Source organism: Lynx rufus, unplaced genomic scaffold (genome assembly GCF_022079265.1).
Source record: "Lynx rufus isolate CCGP_SWC_20201006 ecotype Redwood Valley unplaced genomic scaffold, mLynRuf1.p SCAF_8, whole genome shotgun sequence".
NCBI classification, from domain to species: domain Eukaryota; kingdom Metazoa; phylum Chordata; class Mammalia; order Carnivora; family Felidae; genus Lynx; species Lynx rufus.
In genome coordinates this window covers 30,230,833-30,253,885 of record NW_025814896.1, presented here as the reverse complement: position 1 = coordinate 30,253,885, position 23,053 = coordinate 30,230,833, and the positions used below count along the sequence as shown (strand labels likewise).

The following is a 23,053-nucleotide window of genomic DNA, read 5'->3' as shown; positions in this document are numbered from 1 at the left end:
CCTTTTATTGTTACTTAGGGTGGTCTTTCCCTTACAGAAGTCCTCATTGCCCTGTTGTCAGTGGCACCGTGTGTCAGACTCTTGGAGAAGTTCTTACCCACTAACCTCCTGGGGTCTTTGCACCTGCCTAACCTCTCCCAGCTGTTCTGGAGGCCCATCAGCACATTCTTGAGTATTTACTGACAGTCTGAATCAAAGGCCAATTTCTCAGGGTTGATTTCTCAGGATACCCTTCCCAACTCATGGTCTATTCCTTCTTGACCAACCACTGGAAGGAAGGGGGAGGAAGGGAACAGAGGGAGAGGGGGAGGCAGAGCAGGCAGGCAGGCTTAATTTTTCCTCTTGCCAGGGATAGGGACCCTTCCCTCCCCCTTCTCCCTTTTCTTAGAGCACTTCAAGGAAACCTGTTTTTACAAATCCTTTCTCTTCTCCTTTAACATGTATATGTATGTAAACCTTTTCAAAAACTTAAATAAACCTCTTATCAGCACAACAATCAGAGGAATTTTTTTCTTAAGGGCCTGGGAGCCATCACTTTGAAATGTAAACATCAAGGAAGCCAGCACCCTACCTCCCTGTCACTTTGGGAATTTAGTCTGGGTGCATTAGTGCCAAACTGTAGCCAGCTGCTGGCTATAAAGATATAAGTAGCGGGGCGCCTGGGTGGCGCAGTCGGTTAAGCGTCCGACTTCAGCCAGGTCACGATCTCGCGGTCCGTGAGTTCGAGCCCCGCGTCAGGCTCTGGGCTGATGGCTCGGAGCCTGGAGCCTGTTTCCGATTCTGTGTCTGCCTCTCTCTCTGCCCCTCCCCCGTTCATGCTCTGTCTCTCTCTGTCCCAAAAATAAATAAACGTTGAAAAAAAAAAAAATTTAAAAAAAAAAAAAAGATATAAGTAGCTTATATGCCTATTTAAAAAGGTGAGCTTTCTCAGGGCACCCGGGTGGCTCAGTCGGTCAAGCGTCCGACTTCGGCTCAGGTCATGACCTCACGGTTTGTGAGTTCGAGCCTCGCATCAGGCTCTGTGCTGACAACTCAGAGCCTGGAGTCTGCTTCAGATTCTGTGTCTCCCTCTCTCTCTGACCCTCCCCCACTCACACACTCTCTCTCTCTCTCTCTCTCTCTCTCTCTCGAATAAGTAAACGTTTAAAAAAAAAAAAAAGGTGAGATTTCTCGTGGTTTTTGCAATCTCATTAGTGGATTGCCTCCAAGGTGTACCACTGGCGTACCAGTCTGGTTTAATGCTTATTCAAAATAAGACTATTTTCTTTTTTTTTTCTACATTTGTGAAAAGGAATTTCTGGGTTGGCAGGGAATTTATTTTTCATTTTTCCTCTAACAATTGCCACAATGTATTTTTCAGTAAAAAGCAAACTAGAACAACGGATATCATATTAATCCTATATAGCATAGTATTTTCTATTTTTTAAGTTTACGTATTTATTTTGAGAGAGAGATAGTGTGAGTTGGGGAGGAACAGAGAGAATGAGGGAGAGAGGGAGAGAATTCAAGTAGGCTCTGTGCTGGCAGTGCAGAACCTGATGAGGGGCTTGAACTCATGAAACTATGAGATCATGACCTGAGCTTGAGTCACAAGTTCAACTGACTGAGCCACCCCTGCACCCCAGTATTTTCTATCTCTAAAATAGAAATTGGTATGTCTGAAGGTATCTATATTAAACCATTAAAAGTTTTTACCTCTATGAAGAACTGGACCTGAGGAGAGGAATTCCAGTTTTTATTTTATCTACATCTGCAGTATTTGTTTATAATGAACATACTGGGGCGCCTGGGTGGCGTAGTCGGTTAAGCGTCCGACTTCAGCCAGGTCACGATCTCGCGGTCTGTGAGTTCGAGCCCCGCGTCAGGCTCTGGGCTGATGGCTCAGAGCCTGGAGCCTGTTTCCGATTCTGTGTCTCCCTCTCTCTCTGCCCCTCCCCCGTTCATGCTCTGTCTCTCTCTGTCCCAAAAATAAATAAACATTGAAAAAAAAATTTATAATGAACATACTTCATTACTTCTGTAGTGAAAGCAAAACACCTCACTTGAACTTCTGTGTTTTCATTGACATTGAAAATATTTTTCAGGGGCACCTGGGTGGCTCGGTCAGTTGTGTCTGACTCTTGATTTCATCTCTGAGAGTCATGATCTCACGACCGTGGGATTGAGTCCCTCGTCAGGCTCTGCGCTGGTGGTGTAGAGCCTGCTTGGGATTCTCTCTTCCTTTCTCTCTGACTCTCCCCAGCCTATGCTCACTTGTTCACTCTCTCAAAATAAATTAAAATAAACTTAAAAAAAAAATCCCAAAACAAAATTAGTTTAAAAAAATATTTTTCATGCCAAACTATTTCTCCTAAAATGATGTTATTTTTTTCCTAAAGGAAATTCATATAAATAACATAGCTTTCAAAGTTTTATTCTTTATAAATAGGCAGCGAAACACTCGATTTTGGGCACTCAAGACAAATTACCTGGACAATGAATGAAAGACCAGTTGTATCTGCTGTCCTCCAGGCACATGCTGGAATTGAGAAGGGGCTGCGGGTAGGAATTTCCCACAGGGGCCTGAGAAGGCATCTTCACTGGTCCTTTATAGGAGCCTTCTATGCATTTCCCTTTGCCAGTATTGCTGGGGTCAGTACACCAGCCGCAGCCTGGCTGCTCCAAGCAATGGCTACAGGTACAGTAGCCTGAACAATTTTCAGCTGTAAGAGGGCACAAGTTACAATTCACTAGCACAATTCACTAGGTTGCTTTGAATTCATTATATTTAAATTACCTTTTTTAAAAACAATTACCTTTTTTTTTTAAAACAAACTATTCAACTTCTGTCAGTTAAGACTCCTATTCTAAAGTGACTGTTTAAATGACACAATAAACTTCAAGAGCCCAATATCTTGCCCAACACAGAATAGGGACTCCCCCCCTCCTCTCTCAATCCCAGGATGTTGAGGGAGAAAGGGACCTTAGTGGTCATCTACCAGAGACCATTTATTTCATCAATCAGGAGAGTAAGGTGTGGAGACATTGCACGGATGAAGCAGTAGGATACTGAAGCTGGGCAAGCTGCTTCTGTGCTCTGTGGTCTATCCCACAGGGCTTGGTTCTGCATGAAGGTTCTCCTCTGGCAGTCTTAGCCTTGTCCCTAAAATGCTCAGGGGCCCACAGCGCGGCCCCACAGCAGGAGCGGCACCCTTTTCACTTACGGGGGCAGCTGCTCATGGTGTACCACTCCATACACTGGCCAAAAGGGAAGGAGGCCACGTAGGCGTTGGAGTCCACGCACTGCTTCATGTTGCTGCACCACATACACTCTGAGCTGCCACTGGTGCACTCTCCACACGCCGTCCGCAAGGCACACGGCGTCCGGCACTGCTTGGCACTGTGGTTCGCTGGGAAGCAAACCCAAGAGAGACACTTAGAGCTCCCACCACGTTGGCTGAGATCAAAAAGGCCTGTCAGGGTGGGTTGTGACCCATTAGCGTGTCACGACATCAATGCAGTGGGCTAACATTAAATGTAGGGGGAAACAGAAAACACAGAGTCACCATGTACTGGTTAGTCAAGTATACACATACGCTTGGGGGGTAAAAAACTTTCTTTTCAAAGAGCCTTAAGGACAGACATGAGGGAACAAGCTAATCTTTCTATAAGAGCAGTGGTTCTAAAGCTGCTTACAAAATATGGGACCCAGGATATTGAAACCCACCTCAACATGAAAACTTGTATCTTTGTGTATTTGGGGGGTAGAAGGAGCACAGCATTCATTAAATGCACCAAAGCATTCAGGACCCAAAAAGGCTGAGAAGCTCCCCTACAGGAAGTTTAGCAACCGTATTTTAAGGGGATTCCTCCAGGGCTATTCGTTCTCTTCTACACCTGTGTACTCTTCAGACAACTTACAGTACCTTGCTAAAATGAGATACTATGTGAATGGAGTCCAGCCTCCCAAAAAGCTCCCACAAAATTCCATCTGCTGTGTGCGTCCCTGCGTCCCTCTGCAGGAATACGACGCTTGCGTGAGCTGCAGAGGCTGCCCCTAGGCCTGCCTTTGGGAAGCTTGACTGTAGCCCAGAGGAGAGACCCCAAGCTCATGGGGAGCCTGAATGCAGCCCAGAGGAGAGATCTGAACCTGAGAAGCTACTCAGGGTGTGCTCCTCGGTACTCTCTCACAGCTCTAGCGTGGTTCAGGTTTGCTTCTGCTGTCACGTAACCGCTCTTCTCATTTTTCTGTCTAGTGTCCCTGCAGTGACCTGCTTGCTCTTCTGATCTTTTCTTTGCATTCTTGTTCTCTCTTCCACAGCATTTCTTTGCCAGCACCAAGACATCTGCCTGTTGAAGCAAATTCTCAACACTTTTTGTGGTCAACACACCAATCAATCTCACTGTAAATGAGAATATTAGGCTCTTTTGAATAGAATTAGTGATTTTTGTTTATGATTATGGCTCATACTACGCAGAGCCAAAGACTATTTCCTTCTGCGTTTAAATTCTGGGTGACACTCTACTTCATATGCTTGAAACCAATACTCCATCTGTTGCTCATGACTATCTCACACATCTCAATATTTAACTATGCCTCCTACAGTTTCTCTTTCAGTGAGCTTCCAATGACAATCATTCACCCATATACTTACCAGGCCTTTCGCAGACACTACCATTGAGTGGGTTGATGCAGGTTGCAGCCTTCAAGCCCCGAGTACTGGGTTCTGACAAGATTCCACAGAATCCAGCATCACTGGGCTCAGACGGCATCCACTGTAGCAAACTATTTGTGAATGGGGACATATCTTCCCAGCACCAGTAGGACACATTGATCTTCCGAAGGCCAACCCATGGGGTTAAGGTGAGCTTGGACTGCAGGCAAAAGAGACACAGCTACGTATAAGCAATGTCTTGAACAAAACAGGCTTCTTGATAAAAACCACTAAATTACATATACCCACAGATAAAAGAAAACCTCCCTATCCTGACTGAGCCACGGCAGAGTAGGACAGATTTTCATTTTTAATGTTATATATCATCCCTGGCACTTCAATATGACCATTTCACAAAGGACAGAAATATAAGTCAGAGAAGATATAAAAATTTTCATAGAGATTAACAGCAAAGAGGTAATAATAAGTCCCTAAAGTACTATACCCTATGGCAAATGTTACACAGAGATGGCCATCCCCCAACCTCGGTTTAAATGATTACTTACGCATAAAAGCATCTTACCAATATTTATGAAATACTGGTTATATGCTTATCCTTGGATCATCAACTAAGCTTGTGTTGGGGCTTTGGCCAGTTCAGATGATTGAAGATTTATTTGTACTTTCAAGCTGGGGAGTACTGACTGGCACTGAATTTTCTAGGGAATAAGAGGACCTCTGGGAGTCTCTGCCATCTTCTGCTCTATTAAAGTTTTCTTCTTGTTACAATTTAAAACAATTTTTAAGTCGAAGTATACGCTTTAGTCCAGAAATGAAAGATATTCCTAATATTGGCAGTTACAAACAGAATGTACAATGTATTTCCATTTTTGAGAGGAAAAAAATATACGTGCCTGTTAAAGATGTCAAAGAAATAAACATACCCAGAAGCTATTTTTAGTTGTAATAAATGATATTTATTTTGATTTTAATGCTAGCATATTCTAAATTTCCTTTGCAATATGCATTTTTTAAGGAAAGAAAGCTAATTAAAATTAATACATTTTAAAAGTCCTTCAATTTCTTCCTCTTTGGCTTCAGGATAGAATTCATAGCAATCAGCATTATACACAAGGCCTCTCTGGATTTGATACCTCGTGAGGCCCGGCCACAGGACCTCCCTTCCCCCTAGCCCGCAGCCAGCCATGCAAACATACCTGCAGCTCACCCCTCGATCTCCACATCTTGCATGTGGCGGTACAATATAAAGATGGTGTTTCCCTCTCCACCTTCCCAACTCTCTCATCTTCAGAGATTACCTCTCTGGCTGTCTATCAGCCAGCCTCTGCCCTACAGGCTAGGTCCAGCGCTCGCTCTCGTTCTTCCGTGCAAGCCTGGGATTTAGGTTTAGACTCACACCTATGGAAGCACATTTCACTACAGTTGTCTTTTCACCTGTCAGTCTCACCACAAGACTGTGAATTCCTGTTGTACAAATGTGTTCCCAGCAGACCTGGGAGCTATGCAGAACCTTCTGGAGCCAGAAAACTGGAGGAAGAGGGAAAAGGTACCAGAAGATATATCTGTGGTCAGCTGGCAGAGCAGGACCCTTCTAGCCAGGTGTTCTTTCAAGGACATTGACCTGGGGGTCACTGGTAATGTGGAAAGCTGTAAGCCATCAATTCTCTGAGGGAGTGACTACAGGTAAGACCGGCCAACAGCCAAGGACAGAACAGAGGAAGAGGCCCATTTCTGGGGCTGAGGAAAAGAGAAACAAATCTCTGATGGAGATTATGCAATGCGAAAAACCCTTCAAAATATCATAAAACATAAAATGTGGCCATAGTGTTCCCTGAGATAACCACATTTATAATGTATTGCCAGTGTCTGAATTGTCCATGCCATACCAAAGCTGCACTGGAAAAAAGACCAATGGAGAAAAGTAAAATACTATAGGGCCCCTCCCACCAGTCACACAGCAGGTGGTATACAGAGGCCAATGTAACCAGAACCCAGACCACACTTTCCATGTTTTTCCCTGAAGGGGGCTGCACCCAACAAAGTGCTGCTCATCCCTCTCTAGACAAAATGTGTTTGTAGAATATCAACTACAGGCCACCTGAGGGCACTGGGAGGACAGGAAGAGAACTTGGGGCTTTCTGGGCTCAGAAACGTTTGATAAGAAGGTGCCCTCTCCTTTGGAGCTGGTCAGACCTAAGGAAGACCCAACAGTTCTTAGGGTGATTACCATTAAATATTACACACTGTAACAATACCTGAAACCTGACAGACTCCAGCGGCTTCCTTCAACCTAGCTAATCGGTAGTGACATCCTCTTTCCCTCTCCCCCAGCAGAACCCAGAAGCCAGGATGAAAGCATCAGCTGATGTCACAAGGATATGTGACACACGGCGCTACTCAATATACGTGTAATTATCCCTTTGTCTTACAATCTAATAGATATGACTTACAAAGTGTGAACAATTTTAAGGTAAGAAGAAAGCATTAAAGGAAGAGCATCTGATCGTGCCAATCCAGTCTCTCAGTATACTCACACACTAGCACTCCGCGTGCCAGGCACATCACAGGGAAGCTGTGTTCGTGCTCTCAGTGGAAGGGTGGGTGGTAGAAATTTAAGTTCTGAGGATGTTAACTCACCATGCTCTGTGATGACTGCATTATTCGCAGCTGCTTAAGGACAAATTCTACCTTCTTCTGGGTTGTAAGAGAAGCCAAAAAGGCATTGTGGTTCCTACAGGACAATTTAGCATTGTCATAATTCTCCTTGGCAGTGGTAATTTTCAAACACGAGTTTCCGACCAAATGCCAGCCAATGCCACAGATATTTTCTTTTGTAAAGCGGGGGAAAAAGAAAAAAAAGAGTTTTAGAAACCACACAAAACCACTACATTACCAGTTTGAATCACCAGAAACCTAGAAGGTTTTTGCAATTTGAATTCCACAGTACTTCACTAGGATATGGTGACGGCATCCAACCCATCACTAAGGACCAATACAGAATAGAAGAAAGTTAGACTTCACCAGTCCTATTTCCTGGATCTCAAGAGGCATACTCTAAGGTCAACTCTCTATATCTTGGAAGAAAAAATCTTAGGTGCCAGTGCTCAATTTCTAAACTCCTTTTTGACGAACAATTAGAAACAAGACTAAAATCCTAAGTGAAGAGCAGAAAAATAAATATGCACAATGGAAGGATGGGGAAGAAAAATGTGGAGTGTGGAAATGAGTTGGTGAGTGAGTAAGACTACAGTCTTCAAAAGCTGCACTATTTTCACATCAAGTGGAAAGGGCACAAATCAAGGGCACAAAACGTCCCCAAAGTGAGGTGGAAAGATCCTTTTCAGGAAAAACAAAACAAAACAAAACAAAATGAAACAAAACAAAACAAAACAAAACAAACCCAAAGTGATACAGCTGCAGCACATGAGGCAAGACGGGAATCTACTTCTGCAGTCACCCTGAACCCACCCACTTCAGCTCTGTGCCCTGCCCCACAGAAGCTCTGCACGCTTCCTAAAAGGGCACAGCAAAGCAACTTTGCCAGAAATAAGTTCCCTGAAGAATGCCACCAACAATGCCCGTTACCAGTCAGTGAGGTAAGTGGAAGGTGCCATGGGAAAGGGTTCATTGAAGAGCAGATAAAGACTTGTTCTTGCAGGGTGCCTGGGTGGCTCAGTCGGTTAAGTGCCTGACTTCAACTCAGGTCATGATCTTGCAGTCTGTGAGTTCGAGCCCCACATCAAGCTCTGTGCTGATAGCTCAGAGCCTGGAGCCTGCTTCGGATTCTGTGTCTCCCCACCCCTCTCTGCACCCCCCAACCCCACTTACACTCTGTCTCTCTCTCTCAAAAGTAATAAACGTTAAAAAAATTAAAAAAAAAAAAAAAAGACTTGTTCTTCCAAGTGTGGCATCAGTGTCACTACTCGTTAAAATCTAGATTCTAGAGCCCCACCCCCGATGTGTATGAGAATCTGATTTCTGACAAAATCCCCTGCAGTGCACTGAAGTTTGAGATGCCATGAGATAAAGAACGAGAAGCTCACACTCATGCAAGATGAATCAAGTACTTCCAAAGGACATTCAAAAGGGGCCAGGCAGACCCTGTTGCCCTGGGCATGCTTCAGCTGCTGCACAGAACCACAGATGTACCCCTTTTGGGAAATCGTGGTTGAGCAAATGTATCATAGAACTTCTGTCGTGGCTGGCCAGCCTGAGGCCCTCAACTCTTCATTCCAAACCTTAGAGGCCATAAATTGAGATATTCAGGACTGGAGATCACCCTAGGAGGTGCTGCTGATAAAGGCATCTCTCTTCCTTCTTGTCAGAAGGTGCTGACAATCTAATCCCAGTGTTCAGGAAGAACTATTCATAAAGTGCCCCTCAGACTGACTGGCTGCCAAAATTGCTGCATTCTACTGCCAGGTGACCACAACAGAGGCGAGCAGAGACAATGCAGCAGGCTCGAAGATACGAAGCCAAACTGTCATTCCATTCCCCAGAGCAGCAGATGATGCTTTACTTTATCTCAAAGCACAGTACGAGCAAATGCTTAAGAACTGTATTTTCATTAAAAAAAATAACCACAATTATGGTACGGTGGATGAATGGTTAAAATGAGTTTGTTTCCTGTGCTGGGTTCAATCTGGGCTGCACAGTATGGGGGGCGTGTGTGTGACGTCTCTGGACCCATGCACATCAAGATGCCCCTACAAGGCCTACCAGGCAGGGCGATGCACTCCTGATTCCGGGGCTCCCACTGGCAGTTCTGGTCCAGGGCACAGCTCCTACAGCTGGTCTTCTTGTTACAGTAGTACATGGGGTTATCCTTGGGGCAATTCTCATATCTGGAAATGGAGATCTAGAACACAGTGGACAAAAGCTTTTCTCTTAATCCCCGGTCAGAACTCATGGTGAGGACAAACAGGATGTTAAAATCAACAAAATTTTAACTGAGGAAGCAAACTGCAAATAAACACACAAATAAGATGCAGATGAATCAGGCCTGCAATGGAAATAGGGTGCTGAAATCTTCCGCACAAGGACATGCCTTGACCCAGCAAGGAGGCAAGGTGCTCTATTTTAAACACCAATCTTCTACCTGCTCATTTGTGAAATGGCGGCGTTCAACCCACTGCTTTTCAAAAGCCTCCCAAACAATTTAAAACTTTCATATTTTATGAACTGCTTTGTGGAATAAACTGTCAAAAACTATAGAAGCTGAGTCATTCTATTATTTTTTGCCCTAGAACCTAAAAAAGGAGATTCTGCAAAGTCGCCTGACTCACCTTCAGTCTCAAGTTCTAAAACTTGCTCCCAAAAGCTTGCACAGGTAGAGTGAGCTCACTCACACCAAACATCTAGCACTTAGCTACAGTCATGCCTCTAAGGAATAGGGAGTACACAGAAGAATAGTCCTGCTCTCTTCTAAAACACTACACATCAACCCCTGTGGCCAACAGGACCTTTGAAATTATGATGCACATAGCAGCCCTTCCTAAAAGAAAACCTAAGCAATATAATAAAATCCAAATCCACACCAAAGGTTTTAAAAATAAGTCTGGGCCAGTATTTGTACCATACACACTACAGTCTTACACCTGACCCCCCCCCCCCCGGGGACCCTTTCATCCTCTGAAATCCTTGAGAAATGGCCCCTGACCTGGCCTTCCGTGCAGCTGTGGTTCACAGGGACACAATGGTCATTGCACCAGTGGCAGTCATTGGTGTTGGCTGTGCAGCTGTAACAATCAGTGTGCTGGTCGCATCTGTCATGGTCAAGAGCTACGAAAAGAAGAAAAATTCATCAACTGTGACAGCTCCTCCTCAAAAAAATCTGAGACTAAGGTTTTTAAAAAATGTTAACAAGGGATGGGAAGTAAAATAAGTAAAACGGGCAGGAAAATATACTGGTGTGCTCAGGTTAAAAGAATATTTAGAAATAAGTAAGAAGTTTAAAGAAACACTCTTTTGTAAGCCCCCTACTCCCATAGAAAGTACACAGAGGGGGAAAAACAAAGATATATTCATTTCATTCAACGATAATGACATATAATGGAAGCAGGTCAGGTTCTCTGAATACTTTTTTTCCCCGAGAAAAAAAGCAGCTAGCAATAGAATGAACACCAAGAGCTGTCGAGGACCCAAACAAAGTAACGTCACAGACCAAACCACTCCTCCTAGCTGTAAATGCAAGGCTAATCTGGGCACAGGAAGCAGGCAGCACCACCGAAGCCCAAAGGAGGCACCAGGCTGAGATACATTCTGTACGCATGTATGTAAATCTAAGAGTGTTAAGTTTGAGATCTTCTGGGCTACTACAGACCTGCTGCATCTCCTGTGGACCCCTGACAGGCCAAGGTCAGCAACAAAAGAGAGCCCATACAACCATGCTGCTTCATCTGTTGATCCACTTGTGAACATGGCACATGATGGAACCCATGGACAAGACAAGGCAGGGCCCACCCCCACGAAGCATGCTCCTTGGGTTGCTGATGTCCTCCTCTGGTCGTCGCCCCACGGACTGGGCCCACACAGAAAGAAGAGTGACCAGGGATATGACATCTGAGATAAGTTCACAGCAAAGGGATTCATACTGAACCATCTAAGGTAATTAAATATTATTTTCTATAATCATGTACATTTAATTTGAACTTTTAAAACCTGGATTTAAAAAAAAAAAACAATTTCACAGATTTTATCCCTTTGAACCCTACCAGGTTCTGGTCCTCTCTGTTCTTCAGCGCTCACTGGGAAGTTGCCTGGGTGTCCTTTTTGAGGATTTATACTCATCTTAATTTGAAGCATTCCAGGACAGTAAAAGCTGACTCTATCCACCATAACCCTCATGGTAACATGCTATACCAACTCTAACAGTTAAGAAATTCAGTCAACATTTGAAGTGAACAAATACTTTGCAGAGACATTTTTCTTACTTTTAAAGGTAGGATATTACCTCACTTTATTACAGATATTATCTCACTGTATTACACTGTGCTGTAAGCCAGAGCAAAACCATAAGAAGCTAAGTAGACAAGATGAAGAAAGCCTGGAAAACATAAGGGGTGGTTCTAAAAGCTAGGACCACTGGTCATCCTCAGCAACTCTCTTGCCTTGCTATCAATGCTGTGCCCAACTAGAGATGCTACAAAAGAGTACTCTGCAAAGAGAACAACTCTGCCTCTATCCACTAGAACAATCTACTCCAACATAGCTTTTCTGGGTTGCCCCTCTTAATCTCATCCTTAACATCAGAACTGCATAATCCAATATGGTAGCCACTAGCCTCATGTAATTTTTTTTAAAATTTTTTAAATGTTTATTTATTTCTGAGACAGAGAGAGACAGAGCATGAGTGGGGGAGGGGCAGAGAGAGAGGGAGACACAGAATGGGAAGCAGGCTCCAGGCTCTGAGCTGTCAGCACAGAGCCCGACACGGGGCTCGAACTCACAAACCGCAAGTTCGTGACCTGGGCCAAAGTCGGACGCTTAACTGACTGAGCCACCCAGGCGCCCCTCTAATTTTTTAATTTAAGTTAATTAAAGTTTAAAATTCAATTCTTTGGTCTCACCAGTCTCATTTCAAGTGTCTCATATAGCCACATGTGACTAGTAGCTCCCATACTGAGACAATGCACATGTAATATACTTTCATCATCACAAAAAGGTTCTCCTGGATTGCACTGCCTGAGACCAACTGCTAGGTTCAGGAGCTGGTATACAAAAATCTATGCAATGCTAAGGTTTTGTCTCCATCACTCATGGCTTTTAGGAGCCATGTGGCATGATCCCATCTATCGTAAAAATGTTTAGAAACCAATTTTTAATCACCCATAAGCCTTTGCTCCAGTTATTACCAAATAATTCTGGATAATAAAATGAAGATAAAAAATGAATATATCTAAGTGCTTCCACGATTCAGACAAAATGAGATTTCAAATTAATTAAATTTTAATAAAAGGATAAAAACATACTTCCTTTGGAAAAACATTCTGATTTTAACTTTTCTTCTTGTGCTTCAGTTGCCAACTCCCAGGAGATGCACTGAGATGACCCTGCGTCCCACACACACCGGATGCCGGGCCCTGCCGCTAGACAAGCAGCTTCACTTCGGTGTGCTTCACACTGTTCCGAGGTGAATACCAGGATGTCACTGAGGAGGAGACTATTGAAACCACCAAATACATACATGGTGCTACAAGAAGAAAAAAAAAAAAAGGAGAGGCGTAGTTTACTGAAAGCTTCTACAAACAAATGCATGAAATGCTTCTTACAATCCTTAGACAAAATGTCCCCAAATGCCCATCAATTCGGGATGTGATGTGAATAAACAATGGTATATCCACACAATGAAACAGCAGTCGGTAGATGTAAAAAGGAATGAGCACGATTTCTACATACTGCTATGGAGTGATCTTCAGGATATATTGCTATGTGAAAAAAAAGGAAATGCAGAGAAAAGTATATATTGTATGTTACCATTTATCTAGTGAGGGGAGGGGAAAAAGGAAATCAAACACACACAGACACACACACACACACCCACACACCGCTTTTCATTTTAAAAACAAGAACAACAAAGCTTTTCTTTGAAAAAAATTTTTAATGTTTATTTTTGAGAGACAGAGAGAAGTGCAAGTGGGGGAGGGGCAGAGAGAGAGGGAGACAGGATCTGAAGTGGGCTCTGGGATGACAGCAGAGAGCCTGATGTGGGGCTTGAACTCATGAACCATGAAACCATGACCTGAGTCAAAGTGGGACACTTAACCCACAGAGCCAGCCAGGCAGTCCAACAAAGCGTCTCTGACTTATCTTCTTAAAAGGGTAGGACCAACCTAGTAGCAATGAATATCACTGGTATTTAGATTGTGGTATCTAAAAACCATTCTCTCCCTTACCACTTAAAAAACAAAAACAAAACACAAAACCCTAGGACTCTTTAGAGGCAACCCCTAGTAAGTCAGGTTTAAAAATAAAAACAAGGGGGAGCTCGCCGAAATGGCCGCTTCCAGTCAAGGAAACTTTGAGAGAAATTTTGAGTCACTGGACCTTGCAGAATTTGCTAAAAAGCAGCCATGGTGGCGCAAGCTATTTGGGCAGGAATCTGGGCCCTCAGCTGAAAAATACAGCGTGGCGACCCAGCTGGTAATTGGAGGTGTCACTGGATGGTGCACGGGTTTCATATTCCAGAAGGTTGGAAAGTTGGCTGCAACAGCTGTGGGAGGTGGATTTTTTCTCCTTCAGCTTGCAAACCATACTGGGTACATCAAGATTGACTGGCAGCGAGTAGAGAAGGACATGAAGAAAGCCAAGGAACAACTGAAGATCCGTAAGAGCAGCCAGATACCCAGCGAGGTCAAAAGCAAAGCAGAGGAGGTAGTGTCATTTGTGAAGAAGAACATTCTAGTGACTGGTGGATTTTTCGGAGGCTTTCTACTTGGCATGGCATCCTAAAGAGGTCAACTTCACTTCCATTATTCCTGTGTTTTCCAGCCAGCAGCCTCTACACTCCATCATAGACATCAAGTATCTCCTGCTTCTCTTCTTCTGTGCCTTCCTCCTCCCTGCTGCAGCATATCTGAATGGCTTCTATAGGCATCTGTCGGTACAAGTTGATATGGCCCTACCCTGAGCTCGATGGCAACGGAAGAGACCATAGACGTTAGCTCTTCTCCCAGCACACTCCCCACGTGACTAATCTGTAGGTCAGCAAAAATGTTCCTTTCCCTCCTCCCATATAAGATACTTAACAGAGCATGGTATAAGATGGCCCAGCTTGGAGGATGAGTGGATCCTCAGAGGTTGTCGCAGACTTGCTTTGGAAAGAAATAATAAGCATATAGATACCTTATGTGTTGCATGGAAAGGAACTGAATATATTTGCCTTTAAGCATGAAAAAAAAAAATAAAATAAAAATAAAAATAAAAATAAAAACAAGGGGAAAAAAAAAACTGGGCAGAAAAATCAGCAGTGGTGCACTGGGGGAGACAGACTACTGAATCAGTCTAGACAAGACACTAAACAAACAGCAACAACCCACAGTGGTGAAGGTGGGGGAATCAGAATCCACGTCTGATTTTACCTAAAATGTTTCCGTTTCAATAAGATGTTACAATATACGCAAAGAAACAAGAGTGTGAACCAAATAGAGGAAGCAAAACAGTCCATCAAAATGGTCTCTGGGATGGCCCACATGTTGGACTCAAGAGACAAAGGCTTCAAATCAGCTATTACAAATATATTCAAAGAAAACTGTCTGAAGAATTAAGTCAAAACAGGATATGAGCGACTCAACAGGTCAAGAATACCCATAAAGAGATACAAATTATAAGGAACAATTAAAAGGAAGTTCTGAAGTTGAAAAGTACAGTAAGTGAAATGAAAAATTCACTAGAGGGACTCAGCTGACTTGACCTGGCAGAGGAAAGAAACAGTGAATTTAAACATACATCAATAGTACCATAAGGGACTCTTAAATACAGAGAACAAACTGAGGGTTGCTGGAGGGGAGGTGGATGGGGGGATGGGCTAAATGGGTGATGGCCATTAAGGAGGGCACTTGTTGGGATGAGCACTGAGTGTTATATGTAAGTGATGAATCACTAAATTCTATTCCTGAAATCCTTATTATACTATATGTTAACTAATTTGGATTTAAATAAAATCCTAAAAATTAAAAAAAGATATATCAATAACGATTATATAATCTGAAGAAAAAAAATTTTTTAAATCAAAGAAAATGAAAAGAGCATCAGAGACTTGTGGGAAACTATCAAGCATCATACATAAGCATAATGGGAGTCCCAGAAAGAAAAGAGAGACAACAGAAAACACATTTAAAAAAATAATGGTTGAAAACTCCCCAGATTTGATGAAAATTATTAATCTATACATCCATAAAATTCAACAAACTCCAAGTAGGATAATCGCAAAAAGATCCATACTTACACACATTATAATTAAAAACTGCTGAGGGAAGGTGGGCAGGGAATGGGCTAAATTGGTGATGAGTATTAGGAGGGTGCTTGTTGTGTTGAGCCCTGGATGTTATATGTAAGTGATGAATCACTAAATTCTACTCCTGAAAACAAATTAACTAATTAATTCATTAATAAAAACTGCTAAAAAACCCAAACAAAGAGAAACTCTTGAAAGCAATAAAAGTAGGATAACTCATCACATACAAGAGGATCACACTAAGATTAATGGCTAAGACACAACGGAAGCCAGAAGGCAGAGGACTGAAATATTCAAAGTACAGAAAGTAAAAAGTGTCAAATAACATTTTTTTAACCAACAAAACTATCCTTCCACAATGAAACTGAAATAAAGACATCCCCAGATAAACAAAGACTAAGAAAATTCTTTGCTGGCAGGACTGCCTTACTGAGAAAGAGTAAAGTAACAATAATAGTTGAAGACTTCAACATCTCACTCTTAATAATGAGAAAACAACTAGGCATAAAATCAACAAGGCTACACAACACTTGAACAACATTATCAACCAATTTGACTTAACTGGCAACTATGGAACACTCCACCCAAATAGAATAACACATATATTCTTTTCAAGGGCACATGGAACATTCTCCAGAATAGACCATATATGCTAGACCATAAAAAAACTCGGTAAATATTTGCGTTTTTTCCCCCCACTCCCTTCAATAAGTGTTTTTTTTAAGAAAAGAAATCTTCAAAATATGTTCTCTAATCCCCAAAATGGAATTAAATTAGAAATCAACAGGCAGAAAGTCTGTGAACTCTACAAATATCTGAAAAACAAACAACATATTCTGAATAATCTATGGGTCAAAGAAGAAATCACAAGGGAAATTAGAGAATATTTTTAACTAAATAAAAACAAAAATATGCCATTTTAAAAGTTTATGGGATGGGATTAAAGTAGTGCTTACAAACTTACAGCTTTAAACACATACATTGGGGGAAAAAGGATCTAAAATCAATAACCTAAGCTTCCACCTTAAGAAACTAGAAAAAGAAAAATAAACTAAACCCAAAGCAATCAGAAGGGAGAAAATGATATAGAAAAAAACAATAAAATATATACAAAAAAAAAGAGAAAAATAAATGAAATCAATAGTTTGTTCTTTAAAAAAATCAACAAAATTGACAACGCGTTAGAATGACCAAGAACATAGATGGAAAATAAATTAACAAAATTAGGAATGAAGAAGGGACATCATTGTTGACCTTATAAAGATTAAAAAGCATATAAAGAAATACTATGAACTTTTATGCCAACAAATTAGACAAGTTAAATGCAACAAATTCCTAGTAAGACTTACTACTGAAAGTGACTCATTCTTCAAAAAATTAAAAAGTAGAGGTACAACATGATTCAGCAATTCCACTTCTGGGTATATACCCCAAAGAAAGAAAGCTAGACTATCAACAACAGCCAAAGTGTGGAAAGAGCCCAAATGTCCATCGATGGATGAATGGATAAAGAAGATGTGGTATATACATACAATGGAGTATTACTCGGCAACCAAAAAGAATGAAATCTTGCCATTTGCAACTACGTGGATGGAACTAGAGGGTATAATGCTAAGCGGAATTAGAGAAAGACAAATATCATATGACTTCACTCATACGAGGACTTTAAGATACAAAACAGATGAACATAAGGGAAGGAAAGGAAAAATCATGTAAGAACAGGGAGGGGGATAAAACGTAAGAGACTCTTAAATATGGAGAACAAACAGAGGGTTACTGGAGGGGTTGTGGGACGGGGGGTGGGCTAAATGGGTAAGGGGCACTAAGGAATCTACTCCTGAAATCATTGTTGCACTATATGCTAACTAACTTGGATGTAAATTTAAAAAAATAAATTAAAAAAAAATAACTGAAAGCTACGACTCAAATACGTATTTGTACATCCATGTTTACAGCAGCATTATTTGCAACAGGCAAAGTTGGAAGCAAACCAAATGTCTACTGATAAACAGAATGTGGAATATATGCACAAGGGAATATTTATTATTCAGCCTTAAAAAGGAAAGAAATTCTGACACATGTACAGCATGGATGAATGAACCCTGATGATATTCTGCTAAGTGAAATAAACTAGCCACAACAATACAAACACTGTATGATTCCAACTAAAGGTACCCAAAGGAGTTAAATTCACAGAGACAGAAAGGAGAATGCTGGTTGCCAAAGACAGGGGGCAGAGCAGAATGAGGAGTTACTGTTTAATGGGGAGAGAGTTTCAATTGTGCATGATGAAAAAGTTCAGGAGATGAATGGCAGTGATGGTTACACACAATATGAACACACCTAGTGCCACTAAACCATACGCTTAAAACTGGGTAAGATGGTAAATCTTACGTTATGAAAATTTTATCACAATTAAAAGAAAAAAAAAAGCTAAAGAAACTGCTTAACAAAAAATAGAAAATCTGAATAGATAAACGTACCACAAGTAAAGAGACTGGATTACCAATTAAAAATCTTCCCACGAAGAAAAGCCCAGGCCCAGATGAATTCTACCAAGTCCCTGATGAATTCTACCAAACATCAAACATGTAAAGTAGTAATACCAATCCTTTATGAACTCTTCCAGAAAATAAAGGGGGAAAGAATACCTCTCAATTTATTCTGTCCAGTATTAATCAAAGAAATATGTCATAAAAAAACATAAAACGATGGAGCACTATCCCTCATGAATAAAGACAGGGGACATTTTTGAACAAGGACGTTTGTGGGTGATGGATATGTTATCTTGATTGTGGTGATGATTTTACAAGTGTATACTTATGTCAAAATTTATCAAACTATAGACTTTTAGTATATTCAATTTGTTGTGTATATCAGCTCCTGTTGTTGATATACGTAACAGGCCATATATGCAGAATCACACCTATTCTGTGTGATTAACACAGAATAAAGCTGTTTAACAGGCCATATATGCAGAATCACACCTATTCAAAATAAAAGCAGTTGTGTAACAGCTCCAGGGAAAGTTCTTAAATGCTATCATGGAAGGCCAATGCCAGCAAATGATGCAGTCCGTATCACAAAGTATACTGGGCCATATCTGTCACATACATGGTATCTCTCTTGTGTGATGTGTGCCGGTACATCCTCAATCCTGCCATCCACTGTGCCAGATCAGAACCTGAAGAAAGAGTTAGGCTGGGGACTGTATAGACAGGAGACACAGCACTATCCTTAAATATAATAATCTCCTGCAAAAATCTGAAGAACAGAAACAAGATCAATCAGCAGAAGACAGAAGACAGAAGATAGAAGTCGATTCCAGGTAATATAAAGGAGAACCCGCTAATAACTGGCGTCTGCAGAAAAGGAAGGAGTTTCCTTCTTAGGTGAGTTTTCCATCCCTGGACATGTTTAAACAGGATGCCTGCATTAAGTGGAAGTTTCGAGCAGGTAACTTCCAGAACTCTTCCAACTCCAAGATCCTACAACGTGCCAGGAAGTTTAGAACTAACCCACAATGACGTGTCGAGTAATTTACACTCACTTGCCTCAATTTCCTTCAAATTAACACAAGACTAGTTTACTAAAGCATAAAGATTTTGTGGCTCTCTTATGTATTTGCCATATATTATATTTAAAAATTGACACATTTCAATTACCAAAAATGAGCCTCACATTTCATTTTTAATCTCATTATTGGATTAGTATCGCATTAAGCAGTCTGGATTCAACTAGTCAATCTGCTGCTTCAACCAAATAAGCTCCATCCCCCTCCTGGTGCAGCTGGTGTTTTCAGCAACTCTGAATCCATCTGGTCACACGTTGGCTATGGGAGGTACGCAGAGCCCTTCAAAAAGGCCTGGAGCCGGAGAAAGGTGCAGCGGCATCTACGCAGCCTCGGTGCCTCAGAACCAGCTCTTCTTCCCACCTCCCTCACAAAACCCATGAAAACAACAAGGCACAGCTCACCCAACGCTGCTCATCAGTTAAGAAAAACCACCACTTGGAATACGGGATACGAAGAAATGATATGAATCCAAGTTTCTCTTTGAGTAAATTCTTTCTTTCACAAGATTAAACTAGCCGTGGCCTCTCTCGTCATCCGCTGCCCTCCCCCAACCCTGCCCCACATGCACAGATTATTCACATACAGGCCCAAACATACCACTGGAATTACATAAAAATGAAAACCTTATTATAACCCAGGCAAGCCGTTCCTAATTCTGATTCGTGGTTAAATTCTATCGTATGGTAAACTATCAACTTCTCTGAGTTTGTATAAAACCAAAGAATGTTTTAATAGAAGATCCATTTATCTGCTAGTTACCATCACTGTACTAACAGCTGTCACAATTTAGCAAATGCCTATTATGTGTCAAATCCTGTGCCAGGAGAACCAGGGGCACGAAGATGAATAAAGCAGAGGCCCAGACACCCGTAGGCAAGAGGACGACAAAATGGCCCTGCGGCTTTTCAGATGAAAGCATCAGGAGGCATACACTAGAAAACTTCAGGGTTTTCCTACACTGATAAAGTACAAGCTTACAATTTAAGATGACACTTCGAATTAGTAAAGTTGTCAGTCTATACCATCAAATGTTCTCATAGGAAAACCATATTTATCACTAAATTTCAGCTAAGTTATTACTTTAAAAAGATGTCACCTTTTCCCAATATCTAAGTGTCTGAATTCTGTCGATTCTTCCCTCATGACATCCTCAAGACATGTTGCTGGCTCATTTTTCCTAATCCCAGGTCTTCATCTCATCTTGCATCGTAACAACAGAAATTTTGAAAGTCAAGGAAATCCTAACATAATGTTGGCGTTATAGCATTTAAATAGTTCCAGGATTGATAAGGCTCAGAATTTTAGAAGGTAAAACAGACAACACTCATAACAGCTGAAACAAAATGGGAAAAGTTAAGAACATGATTAGGCTGTTTAGGAAATCAAAAATCTTTAAAGCACAAAGTAAGCAACAGGCAGAGTGGCCATTCTGGATCCTCCTTCTCCAGGGGCAGATTCACGAAGAACTCTGTTACCTCGGGCCAGGCATTTTTGAGCGATGCAAGGAAATGGACTACAGACTTCAGATTATCCAAAGACTACAGATTGATCTATATGAAGTTTCGCAGTCTTCCCATCTCTATTCCTCTACCTCGCCCGCCATTGAAATGTCTCTTTACCACTCAGATACAACTGTGAGAGACCTGACAACCCAAGTGGTGCAGACAACAGCGAACAGCGGAGGGCGGAAGACAGCAACTGAGCATAACTCTCGCTGTCCCATGAGACAGCACCAAATGTAGCATACCCCTGCATGCCAACAAAACCACACCAACAAACTTGGCATCACAAGGAATTCAAATCGACATCAGATATTTTATTTTATTTTTTTCCTCTTTAAAAAAAATTTTTTTGGGGGCGCAGTCGGTTGAGCGTCCGACTTCAGCCAGGTCACGATCTCGCAGTCCGTGAGTTCGAGCCCCGCGTCGGGCTCTGGGCTGATGGCTCAGAGCCTGGAGCCTGTTTCCGATTCTGTGTCTCCCTCTCTCTCTGCCCCTCCCCCGTTCATGCTCTGTCTCTCTCTGTCCCAAAAATAAATAAACGTTGAAAAAAAAAAAATTTAAAAAAAAAAATTTTTTTTAATATAATTTATTGTCAGGTTAGTTAACATAACAGTGTATACAGTGTGCTCTTGGTTTTGGGGGGTAGATTCCCGTAATTCATCACTTACAACACCCAGTGCTCATCCCGACAAGTGTCCTCCTCAATGCCCATCACCCATTTTCCCCTCTCCCCCGCACCTCCCCCACCATCAACCCTCAGTTTCTTCTCTGTATGTAAGAGCCTCTTATGGTTTGCCTCCCTCTCTGTTTGAAACTATTTTTTCCACTTCCCTTCCCCCACAGTCTTCTGTTATGTTTCTCAAGTTCCACATGAGTGAAAACATATGATATCTGTCTTTCTCTGCCTGACTTATTTCACTTAGCATAATACCCTCCAGTTCCATCCACGTTGTTGCAAATGGCAGGACTGCATCCTTTCTCATTGCCAAGCAGTATTCTTTTGTATATATAAACCACATCTTCTTTATCCATTCGTCAGTTGATGGACATTTGGGATCTTTCCATAATTTGGCTATTGTTGATAGCGCTGCTATAAACATTGGGGTGCATGTGCCCCTATGAATCAGCACTCCTGTATCCCTTGGATAAATTCCTAGTAGTGCTATTGCTGGGTCGTAGGGTAGTTCTATTTTTAATTTTTTGAGGAACCTCCATACTGTTTTCCAGAGCGGCTGCACCAGTTTGCATTCCCACCAACAGTACAAGAGGGTTCCCGTTTCTCCACATCCTCGCCAGCATCTGTTGTCTCCTGAGTTGTTCATTTTAGCCACTCTGACCAGTGTGAGGTGGTACCTCAATGTGGTTTTGATTTGAATTTCCCCACACCAGATATTTTAAATATAAATCAGGAAATCCGTATGTACAAAATTCCGTGAAAAACTAATGGGCTGAGGGCATCCCGCAAATAATATGTAAGCCCAACTCCACTATCTCATGTATAACCTCACTTTCATTTTAAACACAAGAGAAAAGGAGCAAATGCTTCTTCTCCAATTAATTACCTGTTGTGTAAGACTGCCGAGTGGCCAAATCTGTTGACGTCATGATGAAGATCAGGTCTGGGAAGCACTGACCAGCGGTCACAAGCTAGGAGCAAGAAAAACACATTTCAGAAGGAATTGCTATTCATAATCAGTTAGGAACTCGCATCTTCTTTGGGAAGAAGACTGCAACAAGCACAACTCATAAAACGTATCTCTCAGTTTTTCTTAATCACACCATTATTTCGGAGGTAAAATACAGCAGCAGCAGAACAACAGGGCATGGGAGGCAGGACAATATGGCAATTCTAATTCACGAATGCATGTAACATCCTTGACACTCACATCACTCACTCTGTTGCCTATCACTTTTACCCACTAGAGTGTTTCTTAATTTGACATTTTTCAAAACTTATGTAAGTAAAATATGTGGGTTCCATAATTATTTTCCAGTTCAAACTTCACCTAGTTTTTTTAAAAAGTCCTTGGGGCGCCTGGGTGGCTCAGTTGGTTAAGCGTCCGACTTCAGCTCAGGTCACGATCTCGCGGTCCGTGAGTTTAAGCCCCGTGTCGGGCTCTGGGCTGATGGCTCAGAGCCTGGAGCCTGTTTCCGATTCTGTGTCTCCCTCTCTCTCTGCCCCTCCCCCGTTCATGCTCTGTCTCTCTCTGTCTCAAAAGTAAATAAATGTTAAAAAAAAAAATTTTTTTTAAAGTCCTTTTCTAGGTTCCCTAGACCTACCAATTTTTCTGTTTTGTTGCATGTCAGCAACTTCCCTTCTGTACCTTAATCCAAGTGGTGCTGCAGAACGCTGCCAACCTTACTCACA

The 23,053-nt window shown here is 41.8% G+C and overlaps 2 protein-coding genes across 5 annotated transcripts in view; one reads left to right on the top strand and one right to left on the bottom strand.

The window, feature by feature from the left end:
• The window catches only part of ATRN (attractin), a 161,438-nt gene that overhangs the window by 69,525 nt on the left and 68,860 nt on the right, over positions 1 to 23,053 (bottom strand). For all 4 annotated transcript variants that reach the window (XM_047067624.1, XM_047067625.1, XM_047067627.1 and 1 more), the window contains exons 11-18: positions 22,248 to 22,332; positions 12,626 to 12,846; positions 10,315 to 10,436; positions 9,375 to 9,513; positions 7,293 to 7,483; positions 4,635 to 4,854; positions 3,204 to 3,389; positions 2,469 to 2,702 (exon numbers count right to left, since the gene is read on the bottom strand). In XM_047067624.1, the coding sequence (XP_046923580.1) occupies positions 2,469 to 2,702; positions 3,204 to 3,389; positions 4,635 to 4,854; positions 7,293 to 7,483; positions 9,375 to 9,513; positions 10,315 to 10,436; positions 12,626 to 12,846; positions 22,248 to 22,332 (1,398 nt within the window). The remainder of the gene's footprint in view (positions 1 to 2,468; positions 2,703 to 3,203; positions 3,390 to 4,634; positions 4,855 to 7,292; positions 7,484 to 9,374; positions 9,514 to 10,314; positions 10,437 to 12,625; positions 12,847 to 22,247; positions 22,333 to 23,053) is intronic.
• On the top strand, positions 13,629 to 14,130 carry LOC124502955 (FUN14 domain-containing protein 2). Its single transcript, XM_047067628.1, has one exon. The coding sequence runs from the start codon at positions 13,650 to 13,652 to the stop codon at positions 14,103 to 14,105; it is 456 nt and encodes a 151-aa protein (XP_046923584.1). The 5' UTR covers positions 13,629 to 13,649; the 3' UTR covers positions 14,106 to 14,130.

Bases quoted from the DNA above. Each gene is read 5' to 3' on its own strand.
- LOC124502955 (XM_047067628.1), top strand. From the start codon at position 13,650: ATGGCCGCTTCCAGTCAAGGAAACTTTGAGAGAAATTTTGAGTCACTG.